Source organism: Danio aesculapii, chromosome 7 (assembly GCF_903798145.1).
Source record: "Danio aesculapii chromosome 7, fDanAes4.1, whole genome shotgun sequence".
Classification (NCBI taxonomy): Eukaryota; Metazoa; Chordata; class Actinopteri; order Cypriniformes; family Danionidae; genus Danio; species Danio aesculapii.
Genome location: NC_079441.1, coordinates 57,630,896 through 57,655,426, shown reverse-complemented (window position 1 = coordinate 57,655,426; position 24,531 = coordinate 57,630,896). Strand labels below are relative to the sequence as shown.

The window sequence follows — 24,531 nt, the reverse complement described above, 5'->3', positions numbered from 1 at the left end:
GTGCACTGTTTTGGTCGTTTACAAGGGCAAAAATGTGTATAATGACAATGGTACCTACTGTAGGTTTTACAACGTTGATGTGGTTTATGAGGACATGCATTATGTCCTTGTAATTCAAAGTGTTAAAAACACTTAATGGTATATTATGACATTCCAATAGTGAGATAGGGTCATATAATAAGCAGATTTTACACGATAGAATGCAGTACGCCTATGGAAAGTCTTTGTAAACCACCAATAACAATGTGTGTGCATGTGCGTGTGTGTATTTGTGTGCATAAGCAGAGAAGGACTGAGCGAACCAGAATGAAGGTTGAGACAGGTGGCATAGGTCATGATGAGTTTAAGTCTGTATTATGGGTTGGTGTGGATATAAAAGATGAGTTGTAGATAGGTGTAGCCCCATATATACCATTCATATCATCTGATCTGTGGTATTAAAGACTTCTGTGCTCTAATGAAATATCTTACTGTAAATTGAACTGGGGGATTTATTATCTGTGCAACAAAGAGAATCAATGATCCTCAGATGTCTCCTGCTTTTATAGAAAATGATCTCCAACACACACACGTGCACATGATCAAACGCACATACACACACATATGCTTTGACAAATGGCTTTCATCTTGCTGGTTCTCATCTCACAGTTGTATATCAACTCTCTCATTTCTTCACCCTTTTCCACTGCTCTCTCTCTCTTTCTCTCTCTCTCTCTCTCTCTCTCTCTCTCTCTCTCTCTCTCTCTCTCTGACTGTGTGAGCACTAGACAAAGTAACATAATGTCACAAAGTCATTAGGATGTAAAGAGAAGTGGCAGAGATGTGGAAGGTTTTTTCTGTATCTTTCTTACACTCAAACACACATGCACACTCACAGACACTGATATGGAGGCGGATGACGGGCTGACAGCAGTGATCCATCAAGCGTCTGAAAGGGAACTCTCTGAAGAGAAACAAAGAGGGAGAGGAATGCTGATTGAACGGCAGAGAAAAGTGCATTTTTTATGTTGTGGCTAGGGTTTTCTGGGTGGTTGTTAAAGAGTTCTTGGTGGTTGCTAGTGTGTTCTGGGTGGTTGCCAAGGTATTCAGTAGTAGGGTGTTCTTAAGGCCCGGTCAGATCACATGAATTTGTTACAATTTTGCCACAATTTTCTTGATGTAGGGTGTCATGGGGATTTGGAAACATCAAAAGGGCATCGTGACACAAGATTCAATTGTTTGTTCTCGTGTAATGTGGCATAGTTCACGACAGCTGATACCATGCATGTGATGCCTCACAACAGCATCGCAGAAACCTAGCTTGTTTAATTTTTTTCTTGTTCTTCATGACGGGTTCCATCACATATGTGACAATGTGCAATAGGAGCACATCATTTCGTTATATCAGCGGGTGCTCCCTGCTCCGGTCAGGTAATTAAAAAATGGGCTGTATACTTATGTGTGGGTCACAGGTGGATGAGATCAATCATTGGTTATGCAAACATTAACTACCTTTTCTAAAATATTACAGTGTTTTAAGCAGTTTTATATGACAGACTGGCACAAATATGAAGACATCTCTATTCTGACAATGAGTTTCTGAGTTCTCTCATCCTTCCAACAGAGTTCATTCTTCTAAGGTAATCTGAGAACATGTTCAGTGCTGCAAATACATTGCAAAAGCATTTCCTGTTTATTCAAATTGATCATTAATATTGAAAACAGTTTAATATAGGTTTCTCTGAAACTGTAAATATCTCACTTTAATTTTATTTAGGCTAGATTATTATTTTATTTAACATATCAACACAATCTGTCGGAAATATCGTGTTTTGGCACATACAGCGGACTTGTTTTGAAATGTTTCACCTTAAATGTTATTCGTTATTCTTGTTTATAGATAACTGACCAACAAAATATACATTAAAATTAAGATATACAGTCTAGTAACTAGGTCATACCTATAATGTCGAAAATTAACTCAAAATTAATGCAAAAGTAGTGTAACATATTACAATACAGAGACAATTACTATTGTAATACTGTAAACAATTACTTTTTAAATTACAGAAACTATTTATATATTATATATTACATTTAGGAAGTAATTTGCAGATGCAACCAAAGCACAGGATATAAATAAGTAAATGGCTGTAATGTAATCAAAATAAATAGCACAATAACTGGACACCACAGATGTTACTATGTTTTTTGTAAATGTTGATCAGCAGTATTGATCATGTGGAAGTTACTGCTTTTTGCCTTGGCACAACTTCTTGGCACAAGTTTTTGCACACAGTACAAAAGCAGAGAACAGTACCTTCAAAATAGGGGTCACAGGTAAAGTTTGAGCACAAGATTTTTTTTTTTTATGTAGATAAATGTCATATCTAAAACATGTACAGTTGAAGTCAGAAGTATTACCCCCCCCCCCCCCCCTGAATTATTAGTCCCCTGTTTATTTTTTCCCCCAAATTTCTGTTTAGCGGAGAGAAGATTTTTTCAACATAATTCTGAACATAATAGTTTTAATAACTTATCTCTAATAACTGATTTATTTTATCTTTGCCATGATGACAGTAAATAATATTTTACTAGATATTTTTCAAGACACTTCAATACAGCATAAAGTGGTGATTAAAGGCTTAACTAGGTTAATTAAGTTAAATAGGCAGGTTAGGGTAATTAGGCAAGTTATTGTATAATGATGGTTTGTTCTGTAGACTATCGAAAAAAAAAATTGGTTAAAGGGGCTATTGATTTTGACCTTAAAATGGTCTATAAAAACTTAAAAACTGCTTTAATTCTAGCCAAAATAAAACAAATAAGACTTTCTCTAGAAGAAAAAAAATTTATCAGACATGCTGTGAAAATTTCTTTGCTCTGTTAAATATAATTTGGGAAATATTTAAAAAAGAAAAAAAATTCAAAGGGGGACTAATAATTCTGACTTTAACTGTAATTGCCAATTTTCCAATGTCCTATCTATAACTAATCAGTCAGGGCAGCAAAAAATCTTAGAAGTAATTTTTTCTCAATTCAACACTCTAGCGAGTTAAGGTCTTTTGCCTTTGTAGGGCAGAATGGTTCTGAGACATTCAAAGTGCAGAAAAAGAAGCAATAACATTGTCAAAACATTCCATGTGACTTGAAAAAAGGGGATGGGGAAGGGGAATGGCATGAGGGAAAGTAATTAATGACAGAATTTAAGGTGAACTCATTGTTTAATTAAGCATTGGTAGACTATTCTTGCTGGTTTGAGTGTTTGAGAGGTTTTGGTAAATGCTGAAGTTTTCTGTTACCACAACTACTGTTACCACAACTACTACCACAACCACAACTACTAGACTTTTCAAGGATGCAAGGACATTATTAGGTGTTCTGTGGTTGCTCTGTCATTCCTACTGAATTCTAGGATGTTTTGGTTGTTGGTATATCATTTTGTTTCTGCTACTGCATTCCTAAGTTGTTTTGTTGTTGGTAGACCATTGCTACAGTCTTCTTGGTGGTTGCTTGTGTGTTCTGATTGTTTGCAAAGGCATTCCATAGTTTTCTGTTCTGTTGTTAAGACTTTCTTAGATTGTAAGTAAGGGATTGCTGGTGTATTTGTGGATGGGGGGGCTTTCTCGTTGCTTGCAGAGACATTGCTATAGTTGTGTGATAGATTTTGCAAGGACATTGCAATAATATTGCATTGTTACTAGGGTACTGCTTTGGTGTCCTGGGTGTTGAAAGGGTATTGCTTTGGAGCTTGTGGTGTTTGCTATAATGTTTTGAATGTTTATTAAGATATTGTGTTGTTGGTTGAGCCATATCTAATGTGCTCTGAGTGGTTTATAGTGCATTTCTAGGGTGTTTTGAGTGGATGTTGTTCTGTGATTGCTAATGCTTTGCTTGGGTATTCTTAGTGATTGACAGTGCATTAGAATGGTATTCTGGATGGATGCAGGGCATTGCTATTGTGTTTTTTGTTTGCTGTATGATGAAGGTGTATGATGAAAGTACAATCTAACTAGTAATAAAAGAAGAAAATATGTTTTTCTATGTTTTGTAAATCAGACAGAACCGAGAATTTTTTTGACTCAACAGGGTGAATTTTTCAAAAAAATCTTATTTACCTGACCCAGCAATGACCTGCTCAGCACAGTGCATTCATACCTTCAGCATCGATCCATTTAAGCATTTGATTATCCATCCAACCATGCCTCCATACGCCTGTCTCTTTCTCAATTTTTTTCAGACTTCCATCATCTTTCCATCCACCCATCCAATTTATCTGCCTGTTGTATTTGTCTGTCTGTGTCTGCCTTCATATATGAATCTTTTTGAGCAGGTCATTCTCATAATACTCCTCATTTCCTGTTCTTCTGTTTTTGAGTTCACTGTCTCAGAGCAGTGAATCCGCAGAATATAAACTCTGATCCACTAATGCACAGGAAAGGCTTGATATTATGAGCATTATAATATGATCCTTGTATCTGTCAGACCACATCTTGCATTATATTTATTTCCTGCAGGTTTGTTTATCTGCCGTGATAAGGATTTTACATGGATTTATACTAATTAAAGATTTTTATGTCCCATTATTCTAAGCTATACAGACTTTTTTTTCTGCATTGTGATAATGTAATAAACAATCTCTATTTTAACAATCTGAGCGCAAAGTCTCAAGCACATGGCGCAAAAGCATTAAGGGTGTATCCAAATCCACTTTTGATATTTTAAGGACAGAAAAACATGGTGTACTCCCTGGCACATGATCTAACAGGGTTGTGCTTATTGTCTTAATGAGTTATGGGTGTGTTTTGAGCCTCAGCTCACATTTCCTTTAAGAGTCTTATGTGTCGCGCCATAGTGTATTTGCTATTTACATTTGCTCTTTAAATAGCGGAATTTGTAAACAGACCATATGTGTGAAAATATAGAAAGAGCATCCTCCAGTCGGCCTCTTTACTATCTCTTTACTTTACTCCTTTCCTTTCGTAAAGTAAGGAAATGGTGGAAACTCACTCTACTGAAGACATCCATTAGCCTACATGTTTAATTTAATGTGTTAAGAGCAAAGATTTGTTTCAAAACTATTTCTAAATTCAGTTTTAATTTCCAGCAAATAAATAAATAAGCAATAATAATGAAGTGTGGTCAAAAAAATTATTATATCCAAACACACGTCCTATTCTTATGCCCCATGTGGTCCAAAACCCGACAGGATGACATATCTAAACTAGTTTTACTAGTAATAATACTACTAATTAATTAATAATACTACTAATAATAATAACAACATTATACAGATGCAAATTGTCATGAATAAACTGAATCCCCCACCCGAAGCCCCCATATTTTTCTAGAAAATAATAATTTTGAAACATTTCTTTTTATAGATTTTTTTCCCATATGTTAGGATATTTGAGTATTGCTGTTCATCCTGTGTGTATAAAGCAATTGATAAGCGTTTGGATTGCATAGGGGCATAACTAACACAATCTGTGCTGGACTTTAGACTAGCTTTCCATTGGTCAATGGCACTGTCTATCTCAGTTCCTCAAAATACCTGTCACGGATTGGCCAGGCTCTTCCACCAGTATCACGCAACGAGCATCTTCACCTGAGTATTAACCATGCACAGCTGCACCCAATCACTCAGACTCACTATTTAAGCACACACCTCACCTCACTCATTGTCCGGTCTCGTTCCTACGAAGCGGACTCTTAGTGAACACCTCCTGGTAATCAGTATCCATCGATCTCAGCAGTTGTACTTACCTAAACTCTGTTTCTTCCAGTCTGTCCAGTGTTCCCGGTGTCCTGTCAGCTTTGTGTGTATCGTCAGTCTGTCTTCCCCGCAAGCCCTCTAGTGTGTGCATTCGGTCTTCCTCAGTGTCTGTCGTCCAACCTGCCACAAAGGATCATCAAATCAACCAAACTCCATTCACTTCTCCTAAGTTATCCTTGTGTGCTCCACTGTTGGAAATAAACATTGTTAATAACTTACTCACCTTGTTTGTCCGTCTGCTTCCCTAACAGAAGACCGGACCAACTACAATCAACAGCATGAGCAATCACGATCCCATTCAGGAGTTGGTGGACTCGCTGAAGAGAGTCTTATTACCATCTGCTCCACTTCCCGAAGCACCACCAGCACCGAGCACTTCTTCACCGTCCACCCACTCATCCAGTCCCATGGCTCGACCAGCGCCCTACTCTGGCGGGGCGGAGAAGTGCAATGGATTTCTGTTACGATGTTCTCTGGTATTCACCATGCAACCCGAGTTATATCCCACAGATCGGTCCAAAATCGCGTTCATCATCTCCCTTTTCTCTGGGTCGGCTCTTCGGTGGGCTAAAACCATCTGGCAACAGTCTGGGCCGGTAACAAGCTCCATTCAAACATTCACCAAGTATTTTAAGAAGGTTTTTGTTCGTGCAGATGCAGAAGTAGCAGCCGGAGAACAGTTATACCATCTCAAACAGGGAGCCATGTCCACTCAGGATTATGCGCTCCGGTTACGCACTCTGGCTGCTGCTAGCGGATGGAATGAGCGATCTCTCCTCACCACTTACCGGCTCGGATTGGAGCCCAGCCTCCAATTACACCTGGCAGCCCTCGACGATACCATGGGGTTGGAGAAATTCATTCAACAATCTCTCCGCTGTTCTGATCGTCTGAAGGTCTACCAGCATGATCTTCCACCAGTATCCCAAGCACTCCTCCATTCGCCAGAGCCAGCCGTCCCTCCAGAACCAATGATCGTGGAATCTGGTAGACTCACGATCACTGAGCGACAGAGGAGGCTGACCCGGGGTCTATGTATGTACTGTGGTGCCGAAGGACATGTCAGACTGGACTGTCCCATTCGTCCAGCACGTTCCTTGGTGAGTGTGTTCAGTTCTCCCATTGAAAAGATGCATACTCTCACTACCAATGTTCAGTTAACTACCCCTTCAGTCATGGCCCTCATCGACTCCGGGTCAGCTGGAAATTTCATCTCGTACGCCCTCTGTCGCCACCTCCAGCTTAACACCGAAGCCTCGACGCACGTCTACCAGATTCAACCTATAACCAACGATATCCATTCCCAGGCACATATCCATTGTAAATATGAACCTATCAATCTCCAAGTGGGTTCTGGTTCTGGTTCTGGAGGGTGCATCTATGGATATCATCCTAGGGCGCCCGTGGCTGGTGAAGCACGATCCCATCCTCTCTTGGGGCACAGGAGAAATAAAGAAATGGGGTGAAGACTGCAGATCCAGTAGTTTTCCCGACCTGCCCGTTCAATTTCACAGACCCCTTACCCCCCACGTCACATCTGTCGAAAGTCCAGTCGATAAACGATCCATCCAGATCCCGAAGATCTACTTCGCATACGAGGACGTATTTTGCCCCAAGAGAGCTTCCCAGCTACCTCCACATCGGCCATGGGACTGCGCAATAGACCTGCTTCCAGATGCTTCTATGCCCAAAGGTAGGATCTACCCGTTGTCCCTTCCAGAAACTAAGGCCATGAAGGAGTATATTCAGGAGGCTCTGAGTCAGGGGTATATTCGCCAGTCCACGTCACCCGCGGCCTCAAGCTTCTTCTTCGTGGCCAAGAAGGATGGAGGGTTGCGGCCTTTTATAGATTATCAAATCCTGAATCAAGGAACAATTAAATTTAGATATCCCCTTCCCCTCGTCCCTGGAACAACTCCGATCCGCCAAGGTATTCACCAAGTTGGACCTCCACAGCGCCTACAATCTGATAAGAATACGTGAGGGGGACGAGTGGAAGACGGCGTTTGTGACCCCTACAGGGCACTACGAATACTTGGTCATGCCCTATGGTCTGGTCAACGCCCCCTCCGTATTCCAAAACTTTATCCATGATGTCCTCCGGGAGTTCCTCCATCTCTCCGTCATAGTCTACATTGATGATATCCTGATTTACTCCCGGAGTGAGGCCGAACATCGCCACCACGTTGCAGAGGCCCTACAAACCCTCAGAAGACACCAGTTAAACCTCAAGGCAGAGAAATGCTCATTCCACTTACCATCTGTTCAGTTCCTAGGGTACATCATCGACCAAAAAGGGGTTCGCATGGACAAACGGAAGGTCACTTCCATTGTCTCCTGGCCAGAACCCACAACCATTAAAGAACTCCAACGATTTCTAGGGTTTGCCAATTTCTATCGACGTTTCATCCACAACTACAGTCTCATCACCGCTCCGCTGACCAACCTACTCAGAAATCAACCCAAGAAACTCTCCTGGCCTACCGAAGCTGCCGTAGCCTTCCAAAACCTCAAGCAATCCTTCACTCAAGCTCCACTCCTGACCCACCCTAATCCTAACCTACCTTTCGTGGTTGAAGTAGATGCATCGACCACTGGAGTGGGAGCCATCCTATCGCAATACCACGGTACACCAGCATTACTCCATCCATGCGCCTATTTTTCCAAGAAGCTCAGCCCGGCGGAAAGGAACTATGACATCGGGAATCGAGAACTACTGGCTATCAAGCTCGCCCTGGAGGAATGGCGACACTGGCTGGAGGGAGCCAAACATCCTTTCCAGGTGATTACCGACCACAAAAATTTACAGTACCTCAAAGAAGCTAAGAGACTCTGTCCCCGTCAGGCTCGGTGGTCCTTGTTCTTCTCCCGATTCCAATTTTCGATATCATACCGACCAGGATCAAAGAACATCCGAGCAGACGCACTTTCCAGAATTTATGATCAGTCGGAAATTATGGAAACACCAGCCAAGATCCTCCCTGAACAGATCACTGTTTGTCCCATCACCTGGTCCGCTCCTACAGTCGTCACCACTCCAGAATCCAGGATTCCGCCGGGCTGTCCCCCCAATCGACGATTCATCCCTGAAAACCAACGGGTAGATCTTATTCATTCCAGCCATACATCTTTGGGCACAGGGCATCCTGGGGCCAACAGCACCCTCTCGCTGCTATCCCAACGCTTTTGGTGGCCGAACATGGCGAGGGATGTGAGAAGATACGTCAAAGGCTGTAGAGAATGCGCTATGTCGAAGAGTCCTCGCCATCTACCCACAGGTAAACTCCATCCCTTGCCCATCCTAAACCGCCCCTGGTCACACCTAGGAGTTGACTTCATGACAGATCTCCCATCATCTGAGGGTAATACCTGCATTTTAGTCATTGTGGATCGATTTTCAAAATTCTGTCGTTTGATTCCCTTGAAGGGTCTGCCCACAGCCCTAGAGGCAGCCGAAAACCTGTTCAACCATGTCTTTCAAAATTTTGGTTTACCAGAAGATATAGTCTCGGACCGAGGACCCCAATTCATCTCCAGACTATGGAAAGCCTTCTTCAAACTGCTAGGTGTGACCGTAAGCCTCTAGTCTGGCTATCACCCACAGACCAATGGCCAGACAGAGAGGAAGATTCAGGAAGTGGGGCGGTTCCTCAGGACCTTCTGTCACGGTCATCAAAACTCCTGGAGCCAGTTTCTGGGCTGGGCAGAATACGCCCAGAATTCCCTGCGGCAACCTACCACCGGACTTACGCCATTCCAGTGCATCCTAGGCTTCCAACCTCCACTCTTTCCCTGGGATGGCGAACCATCTGATGTCCCCGCAGTGGATTACTGGTTCCGGGAGAGCAAGAGGGTCTGGGACGATGCTCATCACCATCTCCAGAGGGCAGTACGCAGAGCAAAAGAGGTATCCAATAAAAGGAGGATTCCAGGTCCCACCTATACTCCGGGGCAGAAGGTCTGGCTCTCCACCAGAGATATCCACTTGCGACTGCCCTCCCGAAAACTAAGTCCCAGATTTGTTGGTCCCTTCATCATCCTCGAACAGGTCAACCCCGTCACGTATAAGTTACAGTTACCACCACAGTACAGAATCCACCCCACATTCCACGTGTCCCTTCTCAAACCCTTTCACGATCCTCTGATTCCCTCCACAGAGCCTGGCCATGAAGAGGAACCTCCTCCCCCACTGATGTTAGAAGAAGGGGCTATCTACCAAGTCAAGGACATCCTACGGTCCCGGCGTCATGGTGGTTAGCTGGAATACCTCGTCGACTGGGAGGGGTATGGTCCAGAAGAAAGTTCCTGGGTCCCCAGATCCGATATATTAGATCCCGCACTTATGGAAGAGTTCCACTCCAATCACCCCGAATTCCCAGCACCTCGAGGATGAGGTAGACCACCACGACGTCGGAGGTTTAGGCCCTCAGGAGCGAGCCCTGGGGAGGGGGGTAATGTCACGGATTGGCCAGGCTCTTCCACTAGTATCACACAACGAGCATCTTCACCTGAGTATTAACCACGCACAGCTGCACCCAATCACTCAGACTCACTATATAAGCACACACCTCACCTCACTCATTGTCCGGTCTCGTTCCTACGAAGCGGACTCTTAGTGAACACCTCCTGGTAATCACTATCCATCGATCTCAGCAGTTGTACTTACCTAAACTCTGTTTCTTCCAGTCTGTCCAGTGTTCCCGGTGTCCTGTCAGCTTTGTGTGTATCATCAGTCTGTCTTCCCCGCAAGCCCTCTGGTGTGTGCATTCGGTCTTCCTCAGTGTCTGTCGTCCAACCTGCCACAAAGGATCATCAGATCAACCAAACTCCATTCACTTCTCCTAAGTTATCCTCGTGTGCTCCACTGTTGGAAATAAACATCGTTAATAACTTACTCACCTTGTTTGTTCGTCTGCTTCCCTAACAATACCAACGCGCCAACAATGTGCCTTAACACACCTCCTTTATAGACTGGCACTCCTATGAGTCCATAAAGTGGTGCAAATGGATTTGCTACTTAAACAACGTGGTGCAAAGCATGGAACTGATAGTTGCGCTTGTCTGAAAATAGCAACAAATTGCACCATGTACACCTTGCGCCTTATTGTCTTATTGGTGTAGGATAGGGCCCTTAGTGTTTATTTAGTGTGTTTTCCTTATTAGTACAGTTGGTTTGTTCCCATATTGTAGGTGTTTTTGAAAACTGCTGTATCCTTTTTGAGGCAATAGTTCCTGACACACATGACAAGACCTAATCCACTAGCCATATAAGCTCAGTATAGGGTGTAGTGTTGTCTAGATACAATCTAATGTTGAGTTTTTATTGTCACATGATTGTGTAATTACTTAATAAATAAAACTATATGCTGCATTAATGAACAACCATAAAACAGCTCAAAGTATGTTTTGCCTAAATTAAGGAGACCTTAAGCTACTTTTAGCTGGTCTCTGCTGGCACATCTTCTGGATCAGCCTCACACTAGCATACACAGTTAATTTATTTTGACACAAGCTATTTTAGCAAATTTGGTGAAATAAGTATCAAAGTCTTCACACATTGTTCACTGTGCAAAACAATAAATAAATGTTAAATGCTCAGCAAGCATCTTTCTTTTCTATATGATCTGCCCTCCTTCATTACAACCTGCTGTTCCTGCACAGCTACAAGCTAACTGCTAATGAACTTGTTCTGTTTATATAATGCTGCTGCAGGGACATACCCAGGACAAGATAGAGAGAGAATTGATGGAGAGGAAGGTGAGACACATTTGGTTTAGGAAAAGAAGGGAAAGGAGAGGACAGAAGAGGAGAGGAGAGGAAAGAAAAGGTTTTCCGAAGACAAAAGACCAACATGTCATAAATAAGAAAGAAAATGAAAAATATAGATGTTGGAGGGTATGTATGCAGGAATTTGTATTTAAGAGAGGAAGAGATAATTCAGAGGAAGAGGCTTGGAGAACTTGAATAAATAAACAAAATTATTGAAGCAGGTTTTGTAGGGATTGATGTTGGAATGGTGACAAAGAGAATGCATGCTACTTTAAAGCAACCTCATTTTCACTTTGAGACACACACACACACACACACAGACACATAGAGAAATAGAGATAGACAGAAATGGCTCTTTTTAAACGATCTATGCACAAAGTCTAAAGTGAATGGTGCAAAAGGATAAGGGCATGTACGAATCCACTTTTGCTATTTTAAAGATGGATGCATGGTCTAATAGGGTTGTGCTTATTCTCTTAATGAGTTATGGGTGTGTTTTAAGCATAACGTGCATTAAACGAGTCAGAGTCTCATCTCACATTCTCTTTAAGAGTCAGTTGCGTCATGCCATGGCGTATTCGCTATTTACATGGCAGACTTTTTAAGTGGAAAAACTGAACACTTCACTAGTGAGAAAATAGTTAAACAGAGTATCTGCATCACGAGGATAAACAACGAACCCCCTCCATTCAGCTTCTTTCTCTTTACTTTAGCTTCACTCGTTATTTTTACTCCTCTACTGTCATAAAGGAAATTGATTTCATTTGTTAAGTGCAAAGATTTGTTTCAAAACTATTTCTAAATTCAGTTCTAATGTCCAGCAAAGAAATAAATGAACAATAATAGTCAAGTGTGGTCAAGAAACTGAGTTATATCCAAACACACGTCATGTTGGTATGCCCCATATGGTGATGCAGCAGTCTCCAAAACCAACAGGTGGACAAATCTAAACTTGTTTTTATTAAAACAAATATAAACATGCAAATAATAAATAATACTGCTAATAATAATAAAATTATATAAATGCAGATTGTCATTAAGAAACTGAAAAAGCCCCCCGAGTTGAAGAAGGCATGGAGGCAGTGGTTTTATATTTATGTAGAAAATAATATTTTTTGTAACATTTTAATCTTTTTTTTTTCATATGTAAAGATATTTGTGTATTGCTGTACATCCTGTGTGTGAAGAGAGACTATAGAGAGAGAGAGAGAGAGAGAGAGAGAGAGAGAGAGGCATAGAATAAAAGTGGTAAAGCAGTATAAAGTGTCCTTCATGTGTGCACATGAATATGCATAGAGGAGTGTGTGTTTTAGACAGAGAGCACTATACATAGCTCTTCAGCTATATGTGTGTGAGTGTGTATGCTTGTGTTTTCACTGTAGCACTGTAAAATCAATCTCTCTTATGGCGTGTCACTGCATTAGCCATCGCTGAATGTGTACTTGAGTTTATAGAAAGATATGAGGGAGAAAGTGGTAAAAAGAGGTCAAAAAATAAATGGCCCACAATATACCTTGAGCTCCATAAATAGCTGAATATACACATCTGTCTTTCATTGCAGGGGGTGAGGTCTTGTGTACAATCATAACCGTTTCTGGAGCAGAATGCTGTTCTCTGACCTGTTCATGTGTATCCAGTCAGCCAGTGACAAATTTTGTATGACTATGAAAGGTCATCCTCTAGTCCTTCATTTCAAACACTAGTGCCCACGACCACCACACACAGGCAGGGAAACATACGGTAGAACAAAAAATAAGATGTCATTGAACATGAAATACAGAACTGATGTGTCAGCAAAGAAAAAAAACAAAAACATTTTTGAACAGGCAGGGGTGTCTTTATTAATTGTTAGCCAATTAATTCTGCCGTTACAAACATAGTTTGTTGATTTGGCATTTCCCAAATTAATCATTCCAATGAACATTGGCAAACTGTATGCAACCGAACCAACGCTGGTGAAAGCAATGTTTTATCAAAAAGCAAACTGACACATCTCTGCATGTGCGCAGAGAGCCATACCCGGCGCCTCACACACCGCTCCTGCTGAACCTGCTCTTCTCCCGTTGCAAGTCCCGGTTGTTAACATGCATGCCGAAAAATGTATTTGCTGCTCATGCGTTGTGAAACCGGTGTAACAGCTTTTTATGCAGAGGTGAAGGCACGCAGTCGACAAAACTAAAGTTTTAATAATATGAGGGTGCTCTTACTAAGCATGCCTCATGATCTTTTTTGTATGAAGTAAAAAGTTCGTAGTGCACTTTGAAATCATTATGCCATCTTTTTTGTTCTAATTTTACATATATATATATATATATATATATATATATATATATATATATATGCCATTATGAACGCAGCTGTGGCTCATGACGAAAGCTATAGGTGACCTGTGGAAAGTGGAATCTACTTTATGTCTCCAAAGCTTCTAAAAACAAAAATATATAGGTTACATTAATGGTTTAATTTACAGCAGCCTAGGTTATTTATTAAGAAATGTATATGTATTGTATTGGGTCTATATGCTAGAATATTTCTGCAGTGGTTTGATAAAAACAAAATTACTTAAAAATGTTAGTAGTATATAAATAATTGTATCATTGTTATTATTATATAAGGAAGATATTGTTTTTTTTTATTTATTAATAAATAACCTTCTAAAAATTAAAACCATTAACGTGATGATTTATATATGAAATTAGAATATGCATTAGCTTTTTGTAAGTGGTTTATGTTTATGTTTTAGAATAAGTATCAAATATTTTCAATAATATTGGTAAAGGAAGTATAAAACAAATTGTATAAAACAATTTGCACAAAAAAAATTTTTATGTGGGGTGATGCAGTGGCGCAGTAGGTAGTGCTGTTGCTTCACAGCAAGAAAAGCTCATGGCATTTCTGTGTGGAGTTTGCATGTTCTCCCTGCGTTCACATGGGTTTCCTCCGGGTGCTCCAGAGACATGCTGTATAGGTGAATTAGGTAGGCTAAATAGTCCGTTGTGTATGAGTGTGAATGAGTGTGTGTGGATGTTTCCCAGAGATGGGTTGCGGCTGGAAGGGCATCCGCTGCGTAAAAACGTGCTGGATAAGTTGGCGGTTCATTGCGCTGTGATGAGCCCGGATTAATAAAGGGACTTAGCCGAAAAGAAAATGAATGAATGAATGAATGAATGTTATGTGGATTTTCTCTAAAGAAATTGTTACTCCACCCCATATAGAGTGTCATGATGGACGTTTTATGTTATAACTAATGTGGTTAGCACTGAAAACTGAACTGACACTGTTTCAATTTACTATAATCTTCTATGTGAAGCTGCAATCTAAATTGTAAAAGCGCTATACAAATAAAGGTAAATTGAATTTAATTAAATTGGTGCAAATGGCAGATCTGCGACAGAGAAACCATGGTTTTGGACTGGTCACTACATCACTCTTTTTCCAAACGATGCATCATACTATGATAGTTCAGCCATGAGTTATGTCATTGTTTGGTAAATGCACCCCAGATTATTCATTGGTTGTGCCAGTTTTGCAAACGCTGTTTCTTAAAACTTAATAAAACAACTTGCAAAGTCCATTTTGCACACCATAGTTCATTTGCTTTGTGAAAAACTATTTCTAAGCAGAACACAATGTGTCATGTGTACATAAACTCTCATCTCATTGGTCATTCATTCTAATCATATCAGTCATGCATCAGAAAGGATAGACAGCTGCTCTGAGTGATTATCATGGCAAGTATCAAGGTTTCCTCTGTATTTGTATCAGTTGATCTGAAATATGTTGTTCTGAAATATGTTATTCTGAACAAGTATTTCACATTGTCTTTGCATTGCACCTATGATGTGTTCTGAGGCTCATTAGAAAAGCAATTGCTTGTATATTCAGTGTACATAATAACTCATCATACAGTGTGATAAATCCTGGTTTGTTGGTCTTTTGGGTCAGATTACTTTCCCTCTGCAGGTGAACCACTCCAAGCATGGTTAGATTGTTTTGGTTGATCTGAGCGTGATTTTTGTGTTCACATATACCCAAACAACTGAGCTGAGGGAGAACACTTGTCAGTTTTCTGTTTCTACGATATTCTTGGTGGTTGCTATTGTAATCCGACTATGTGTTTGACAGGACATAGTCGGCTGTTCTTAGTGGTTTCTTGAGCATTCTGGGTGTTGAAATGTTGCTTTTGGGTTGAGGTAATGTATTTTTATGGTGTTCTGTTTTTAATTAGATTAATAATTGCTATATAAAATGTAATGATTCTGACAGAACTAAGACTTTTACAGTGTTTACGTGGCTCTGTAAAAGCAAAAAGGAAGGCAATTCACTTGTAAAATACCTAATTTTCCATTACAGTGACATTAGGTTGTGTAATTCCTATGAAGTCCTCCTGGATGAAACATGATAAATGTTCATTCATTCATTCATTCATTCATTTTCTTTTTGGCTTAGTACGAGCAGTTTAATCTGGGGTCGCCACAGTAGATTGAATTGTCAACTTATCCAGCATATGTTTTACGCAGCGGATGCCCTTCCAGCTGCAACCCATCACTGAGAAACATCCATATACAGTCATTCAATTCAGCCTATTCAATTCATCTACAGTATACCACATGACTTTGGACACTAGGAGAAACCGGAGTACCTGGAGGAAACCCACGCAAACGTCGGAAAAACATGCAAACTCCACACAGAAATGCCAACTCATCCAGCCGGGGCTCGAACCAGCAGCCTTCTTGCTGTGAGGTGATTGTGCTACCCACTGCGCCACCATGTTGCCCTATGATAAATGTTATCTGTAAATATCCTTGTATTTTAAAACAATCCACTATGAGTTGAGCACTATTACAACATGGAACGTCTACCGATGTAGAGCATTCAGAAGCAATTACTTCAATCAGTACAATTTCTGTAGGATAGTGTCTTACAATACGGCAAACCTTTGAGAATGTTAATGTATGAAGCACAGCTCACACAGGAATCACTTTCAAACTGAATAGCTTTGTTTCATTAAAAGGCACATGAACACATTGAACCTTTAGAAAAATCTGCATTGATTGTTGTCACATGAAATGCACAATTATGTGGATTCATGTTGAACTTACTGGATTTTGCACAAGAAAGTTCTCAGTAACACTTTATAATAACTACACACTATGAACCATTTATTAAGCATTACCAAATAGTAATTCATTATCTGTTAAGCATTAACTCTACATTAATAAACGTTAGTAAGCAGTTTATTGCTGCAGCTATAAATTCTGTATTCTTGACTTACAAGCATATTTATAATGGGCTTAATAATGGTACTTTCATACTTTGTTAATGATTTATTTTTCATTACTTAATTAAGTATAGCATTAATTACAAATCAGTAATTTCAAAATAGTTGGTGATTTTTAAGATCATTCAGAATGAGTTAGTGAATGATTAATAAACTATTAAAATTAACATTTATAATTCTTATTATTCAGGCATATACAAATAGTTAATTTGTGTGTTAATAAATGCTTTATTAAGTCAAATTCATCCAGTTCTGTGACCTAATCTAAAGTGAGGACTATTTATGCTTTATAAATCACTTATAAATGACAATTAAGGGCTCAGTTAAATTCTAAACAGGTAAAAAAAGAAAATAAACAACATTATTCATTCCTATTCGCTTGAAGATACACAAATGTACTTCAAATAAAAAATAAATCTCTTCAACCTTATATAAAATAAAATTACTGTCCAATTTATACATTGCATCCTATTATATTGTTAAATTATTATATTGTTGTTGTTTTATCCTTTATGTCGTATTTTGACACTCCTGTTATTCAGCAATGTTTAAACTTTACAGTAATTATTTTTTTTTAGAAAAGATTGCAAACATTATTGTTCATTTGATACGAAGCCTTTATTTTTCATTTATTAGGGATTTATAAAGCAACAGTCCTTACTTTAGATTAGATCACAAAACTGCATGAAGTTGAGTTAATAAGGCATTAATTACATACATAGTAACTTTTACTATATGCCTGAATATAAAAAATTAAACATTTATTAATCATTTACTAACTCATTCTGATTAAGTTTAACAAACACCAACTATTCTTAAATACAACTGGTTTGTAAATAATGCAATAAGTAGTTTAGTAATGAAAAATAAATCATTAACAAAGTATGAAAGTACAATTATTAAGCACATTATAAATGTGGTTGTATGTTAAGAATACAGCATTTGTAGCTGCAGTTATAAACTGCTTACTAACGCTTATTATTACAGAGGTAATGCTTAACAAATAATGAAGTCACTAGATGCTAATGCTTAGTAAATGATCCATAGTGTGTAGTTATTATAAAGTGTTACCAAGTTCTCCAGACAATGTTAACTCTGACTACACCTTGCACATCTGCACTTAAAAATGCTGGGTTGTTTTGGTATTAAAAATGTTTAAAAAATGAATTTTTTTATGCAGTGATTGGGTTTGTCCATATTTTATTAACCCAACAGAGCTTTTGTTACCACGTAGATTCAGTGTGTCAGCTGAGTTGTCTCAGTCATTTTTGTTTTTAAGAAATTTTAATAACATCAATAACAAAGTCAGTAATTTAATGAAGCCAGCACTCCATTCTCCACCAGAATACCTTATTAACTCTTCTGAGTTCTGAAAGGGCAACCTCTAAGCAATACAGTATAATACTGAACTGTTTGTGCTGAAGGATGCAAAAAAGGATTGTGCGTACAAAAGCGTCGTAAAGATTTTCTGTCCTGCACTTTTCATCTAGGGTCGGTCAATTACCTTGTCCATTAGTCTTCAACCATTCCAGTATGTATGTGTGTGTGAATGTGAACATTTACCTTTTCTGTCTGTGTTGATCCCAGGTCAATTAGCAGCTCATTCCCAAGTGTTTATCTGTAAGTGTTTAAGTTTCAGAGGTGTGTTTGGTAATCCAGGCTGAAGTGCTTATCCCTTGTCAAGGTAGAGTGTCCTTGTGTGTTTGTGTGTCAATGCCGTGTCCATGCACACACCTCAAACATGAGGATTTAGCTTGATTCTGGCTTGATTCAATTCTATTCGTATCTCCTCCAGTTTGGCTTCTGGAAAGCACTAGGATATGTTCTTCCCTTTTTAAAATGGTCCTGCTGTGAAACATTTTGGCCTTAGGGCCTTTCAGCAGTTTCACATTTCCACGAAACGCATTTGAGGATTCTCTCCATTTTTTTCCACTTTTGAGTCTTTCCTGCTGTTCTTCCCTCTAATTTCTTGGATCGTGCGGGTTTTATCTTCCTCCCATCTTCTTTTCCTGCTCTTTTGCATCCACCTGCCATGATCAAGTGCTCATTTTCCCGCTCACCGCCTCCTCAGCGCTCTCCCTCATTCTGTCAGTCTGTTTATTCCTTATTCCAAATTTGGACCTTGTTTGTGTTCTGCTCCAAATTCCTCTGATTGTTGTTTTCATGCATTCACTCCTTCAGTTGTTTGTTCCATTTGTCTGTTTTTTTAATTGATTTAATTATTTATTATTGTTGGATTCCAGTGAGCTACCAGTTCTGAGGTCTTTATGCCTTATGGCAATAAAACATCTCCAGCACAGAGATAAATGGGTAGATGGGAGGGGGGGATGGATGACTAGGTGGAATGAGGAAGATGAGTTGGGAATGAGGAGGAAGAGACAAGAGAAACATCACCAATTAATTTCAGTTTTAACTGTGAATGAATGCACACATAAACAGAGATACTTGGGTTGAAAATTAATAGAATGACCCAGAGGACAATTTAATTTCGATTTTAATTAAATTGTTACTTTTTGTTGATTGTTAATTAAGTTATAGTTAATTGTTTTGTTTCATCGTTCTTCTAAAATTCCATACAAGAAATACACATTTAACAGTTTTTGACATTCACTAAAAATATTTATATTCAAATACATAAAAGAATAAATAAATAAATAAATAAACATAAGAATTTGTCATCAATCCTTAACGTATGAAACATGTATACACTTTTATTGTCTTACCAAATCTCAGCACAGTTTTAATAAAATCTATTCTGATACAAATATCTTAATATTAGTGATTAATAGGGTCTTTCTCTGGACAAAAACTGAAGAAGAAAATAAAGAGAACTCCACGTTCTCTCCTTTGTTACCATGAAACCCTTGAAAGATTAACAACTGAGACATCCCCTTTGAGAGATAATATTTAATTACACACTGCCTCTAATGTCATTTAGGGCTGCCACTGAAATGCACAGGGTCCAGTTCTAAATGGCAACCCCTTCCACTGGGCTAAATAATTTGGATCCCAGTCCACCCCTGTTTTTTTTTTGTTTTGTTTTTTTTTTCTGTTCCCAGGACGCCTCCCTCCCATCCTGATGTCATCTCACCATTTTGCACTTTCCAAAAATTCCTCCAGACTGCATCTCTCATCTTTAGTCATCTCTGTCTCTCACTGTTTTCTGTGTTTTCTCACCTTGTCCAATTGCACAAAAACATTGATCCCTCTTGGAAATGTCACACAAGTGGTTTCCTGTCATTTTGTCTCTCACCTTCTCTCTCTCTCTCTCTCTCTCTCTCTCTCTCTCTCTCTCTCTCTCTCTCTCTCTCTCTCTCTCTCTCTCTCTCTCTCTCTCTCTCTCTCCCTCTCTCTCTATCACACACAAATATCTCTAGTTATTTTTGTGTCCTCTTCAGCTTGTCATTCATTTTGAGTGTGTCTCAGGCAGCACAGACAGCATTCAAATTAAACACCTCATGCATGCGTGTATGTGTGTGTCAGGAGAATCACAAATGCAGACAGAGTGTTTTTTAATCTGTGGGTGCGGTGACTGTGTGCTGCTTTGTGTGTGAGACTGTGACTACTAGTTAATGAGTGTGTGTGCTTGCGTGTGTCTGTGTGCGAGAGTTAAGCAGCTGTCTTATATGGCATCAGTCATGTCACCATGCAGACTGACAAGCTTTCATCTACGCATCATCTCTCTGCCTCATCAATCTTTTCTCTGGTTTCTTTATCAGAAATGCCTTCTTTTCTTTACTCTCAAATTTCGATGTCCATTCTTTAAATGACGCACACACAAACACATCCACACAAACCTGCTTTTCCAGCATTTCCAGTTGAGTAGTCCTGCAGGAAACCACGATCCGATTCCTGGCTTCCTCAAAAGCGAAACAAGACCCTCTTTCTCTCTTATTCGGACTCCTGTCCTCTTCCCTCCCTCTCATGAATTCTCTTTCTCCATCTAACACTCCCTCGTTCTCACCAGCTGTGTGCCGCTGAATCTCTTCAGAGGACAAACTCCTCTTTTTTCATCCTCCTTTCTTTCTCTCCTGCCACAGCTGATTGAAATTTAAGTCATTTTTAATCCTGTCGGTCAGGTATCCAGAGAACAACAGAAGAGAAAAAGAGGGAAAAAAAATTAGATCACACGAGAGAGGAAAAATGACAAGTCTTTTGGAATGCTGGATATTTTTAGCATTTTCCATCCATACTTCTTTCATTTGCTTCTAGTTCAGTTTTTACACCGATTTCTACTCAATGTGTTTTCTTTTCTCTTATGCAAGCTGCTGAGATGTTTGCACGAGCCAGCGAGCGACTAAGGAGAGAGTGTCGACTACACGCACTGATACAGGGAGAGAGGGAGGGGGCTGAGAGAGAGCGAGAAAGAGAGAGAGAGAGCGAGATGGACAGCCTCCAGCAGTATTGGCTGTGTATGATGGTCTGGGTAGCGAGGGAGCGATAGAGGAAGAGATGATAGAGAAGCAGAAGGAAGAGCTAAGTACAGAGAAATGGATGGAAGAGAGTGATATGAGAGGAAAGGGATAAAGATGTACATCAAACGTAGAGAAGGATTGATATCGCTTTCACTGAAGCCTGCTGTTGATAAGATTGATGCTTTCCCTCTGAAACTCTTAATGTATTTAATACATTGATATATGTAAGGGAAAATTACTTTTTCCTGGTAATAGCTCACCTCATTTTGTGTTTGAAATCATAGTCACTGCCATATGTGATGTTTTGCCTACATCTTGATATTCAGATGTCCAAATGTAAACATTGTGCGTCAACATTGTTTAAAATCACCTGCTGTGGTGTCCGTCACTTCAAGTCGGCTGTGGATTCAAGAAAAGGTTGTTTTGCATACACTCCACTCAAAACATCCATTCCATATTTGATTTTGCTTATCAAGCATAAAGATTTGTTTAAAAACATTAATACTATTCCCTGCAGGCACAGGACATCAACATGACATTATATTGATGTTGTACCCCAACGCACCCCAATGTCGCGGGGACGCTGGATTTTGTTTGGAAATGAAAATCGGATTGACGTCAGAACCCAATGTCCAACGTCCAATCTAAAATCAACCAAATATCAATGTCTAATCATGTTAAATCTTGACGTTGTGTGGACATTACCACTATGACATCTATCAGATGTTGGATGTTGGTCAATTTCCAACACAACCTAAAATCAACCAAATATCAATGTAATTTGACATAATTATTGGACGTTAAAATAACGTTGTCCTTAGACGCTGGCTAGACATTGAATTTTGGTCACCTAACATCATGTCGTAAATTTTAACCTAACATTAAGTCATATGATGTTGTGTGCCTGCTGGGTTATTTCCAAATTCATTTCTAATTTCCACATATATTATGTTCTTAATGATTCTATACTTTGCTTGAATGTTCATTACTAAATTAAGCATTGCATTTGTTCTAACCAGTTATTTAAAAGTAGACAGTGTTTTTTAAGGTCATTCAGAACAAGTAAGTAAATGATTAATAAACTACTACTCAAATTAACATTTCCACAGCTTATTTTCTAGGCGTATTGTAATGTAACATGTCTGTTAATAAATGCTTTATTAGCACAAACTTCTACAGTTTTGTGAGCTCATCTAAAATGAGGACTATTTATGCTTTGCAAATCCCTTATGAGTGACAGGCTCAGTTATGTTCTTAAAAGATTTTGTTGTATATCTTAAAATAAAATAAAATATTGTACAGTTTAGACATTGCTAAATAACAAAGCCATGTTTTAGTATATTGTTATATTGTTAAATCATTATATCATTGATGTTTTATCAAAATTTATGTTGTATGTTGACACTTCAATTACTCAGCAATGTTTAACCTGTACAATAATTGTATTAGATAAGATCGCAAAGATTTATTTTTTCACTTAATACAGCTGTACAGTTTATTTTTTTATATCTTGAAATTAATAGTTTTTTTGTTCTGAATCACTCAGTTGATTTCCTTTTTTTCTGTTTAGAATATAACTGAGTTGTTATTTGTCATTTATAAGGGGTTTACAAAGTCTAAATAGCCCACACTTTAGATCTTTCAAAATTGTAAGAATTTGTGTTAATAAAGTATGTATTAACTTATAAAATAACTATTACTATATGCCTGTATAATAAGATGTATAATGTAACTCGTTCTGAATTATCTTTTTAAAAACTAACTACTCTTAAATAACTGGTTTGAAAAATAATTCAATATTTGATTTATTAGTGAAAAATAAATCATTAACAAAGTATGAATCGCGTGGGTTTTCGCCAGGTGCTCCGGGTTTCCCCACAGTCCAAAGATATGCGCTATAAGTGAATTGGGTAAACTAAATTGGCTATAGTGTATGAGTGTGAATGTGAGAGTGTATGAGTGTTTCCCAGTACTGGGTTCCAGCTGGAGGGTATCCGCTGCGTAAATCATACATTGGATTAGTTGCCGGTTCATTCCACTGTGGCGACTACTTATAAATAGGGAACTAAGCTGAAGGAAAATGAATGAATGAAGTATAAAAATAAAACCATTAAGCACATTACACACTCACCGGCTACTTTATTAGGTATCAACTGCTTATTAACACAAATTTCTAATCAGCCAATCACTCGGCAGCAACTCAGTGCATTTAGGCATGTAAACATGGTCAAGACAATCTGCTGCAGTTCAAACTGAGAATCAGAATGGGAAAGAAAGGTGATTTAAGTGGCTTTGAATGTGATGGTTGTTGGTGCCAGACAGGCTGGTCTGAGTATTTCAGAAACTGCTGATCTACTGTGATTTTCACAAACAACCATCTCTAGGGTTTACAGAGAATAGTCAGAAAAAAAAGAAAATATCCAGTGAGCAACAGTTCTGTGGGCACAAATGCCTTGTTGATGCAAGAGGTCAGAGGAGAATGGCCAGACTGATTCAAGCTGATAGAAAGGCAACAGTAACTCAAATAACCACTCGTTACAACTGAGGTATGCAGAAGAGCATCTCTGAATGCACAACACATCAAACCTTGAGGTGGATGGACCAGAGCAGCAGAAGACCAAACCGGGTGCTACTCCTGTCAGCTAAGAACAGAAAACTGAGGCTACAATTCACACAGGCTCATCAAAATTGTACAATAAAAGATTGGAAAAACGTTGCCTGCTCTGATGAGTCTAGATTTCTGCTGCCACATTCGGATGGTAGGGTCAGAATTTGTCATCAACAACATGAAAGCATGGATCCATCCTGCCTTGTATCAACAGTTCAGGCTGGTGGTGGTGTAATGGTGTGGGGGATATTTTATTGGCACACTTTGGGCCCACTAGTACTAATTAAGCATTGTGTCAACACCACAGCCTACCTGAGTATTGTGCTGACCATGTCTATGGCTTCTTGATGGCTACTTCCAACCCAGCACTAGTAATGTGTACCTAATAAAGTGGCTGGTGAATGTATATGCTTATTAGACTAGAATACAATCTCTATTAAAGTAGTGTTAATGCTTAACACATTATGAACTAAGTATTTGCCAATGGTTAATAAATGATTCATGGTGTGCGGTTATTATAAAGTGTTACCAAAATGTGCCACAACACCTATATAGAATGTTCCCAATGAGTTAATTGGCTTCATAGACAAAATGTGCTTAACTCAGTTTTAAAACAATGAATGCAATGGATATATGTCTGTAAAAGAGAGGAAAGGGAAGATAGATCGTATGCATATGAGATTAGTGTATGTGCATGTGTGTG

At 39.1% G+C, this 24,531-nt stretch overlaps 2 protein-coding genes across 3 annotated transcripts in view; one reads left to right on the top strand and one right to left on the bottom strand.

Moving 5' to 3' along the window:
* LOC130232393 (leucine-rich repeat and fibronectin type-III domain-containing protein 4) overlaps positions 1-21,100 on the bottom strand; it is a 44,077-nt gene extending 22,977 nt beyond the window's left edge. Inside the window, exons 1-2 of one of the 2 annotated variants that reach the window (XM_056462261.1) lie at positions 20,603-21,100; positions 18,369-19,140 (exon numbers count right to left, since the gene is read on the bottom strand). Coding sequence is in view for 1 of the 2 variants with exons in the window: in XM_056462260.1 (XP_056318235.1) it covers positions 876-921 (46 nt within the window). In the remaining variant the exon portion in view is untranslated. Of the gene's footprint in view, positions 1-875; positions 940-18,368; positions 19,141-20,602 lie in introns of those variants that run through there. The other variant, XM_056462260.1, reaches the window with a different exon arrangement.
* pcxb (pyruvate carboxylase b) overlaps positions 1-24,531 on the top strand; it is a 340,834-nt gene that overhangs the window by 221,414 nt on the left and 94,889 nt on the right. The gene's annotated exons all lie outside the window — the stretch shown is intronic.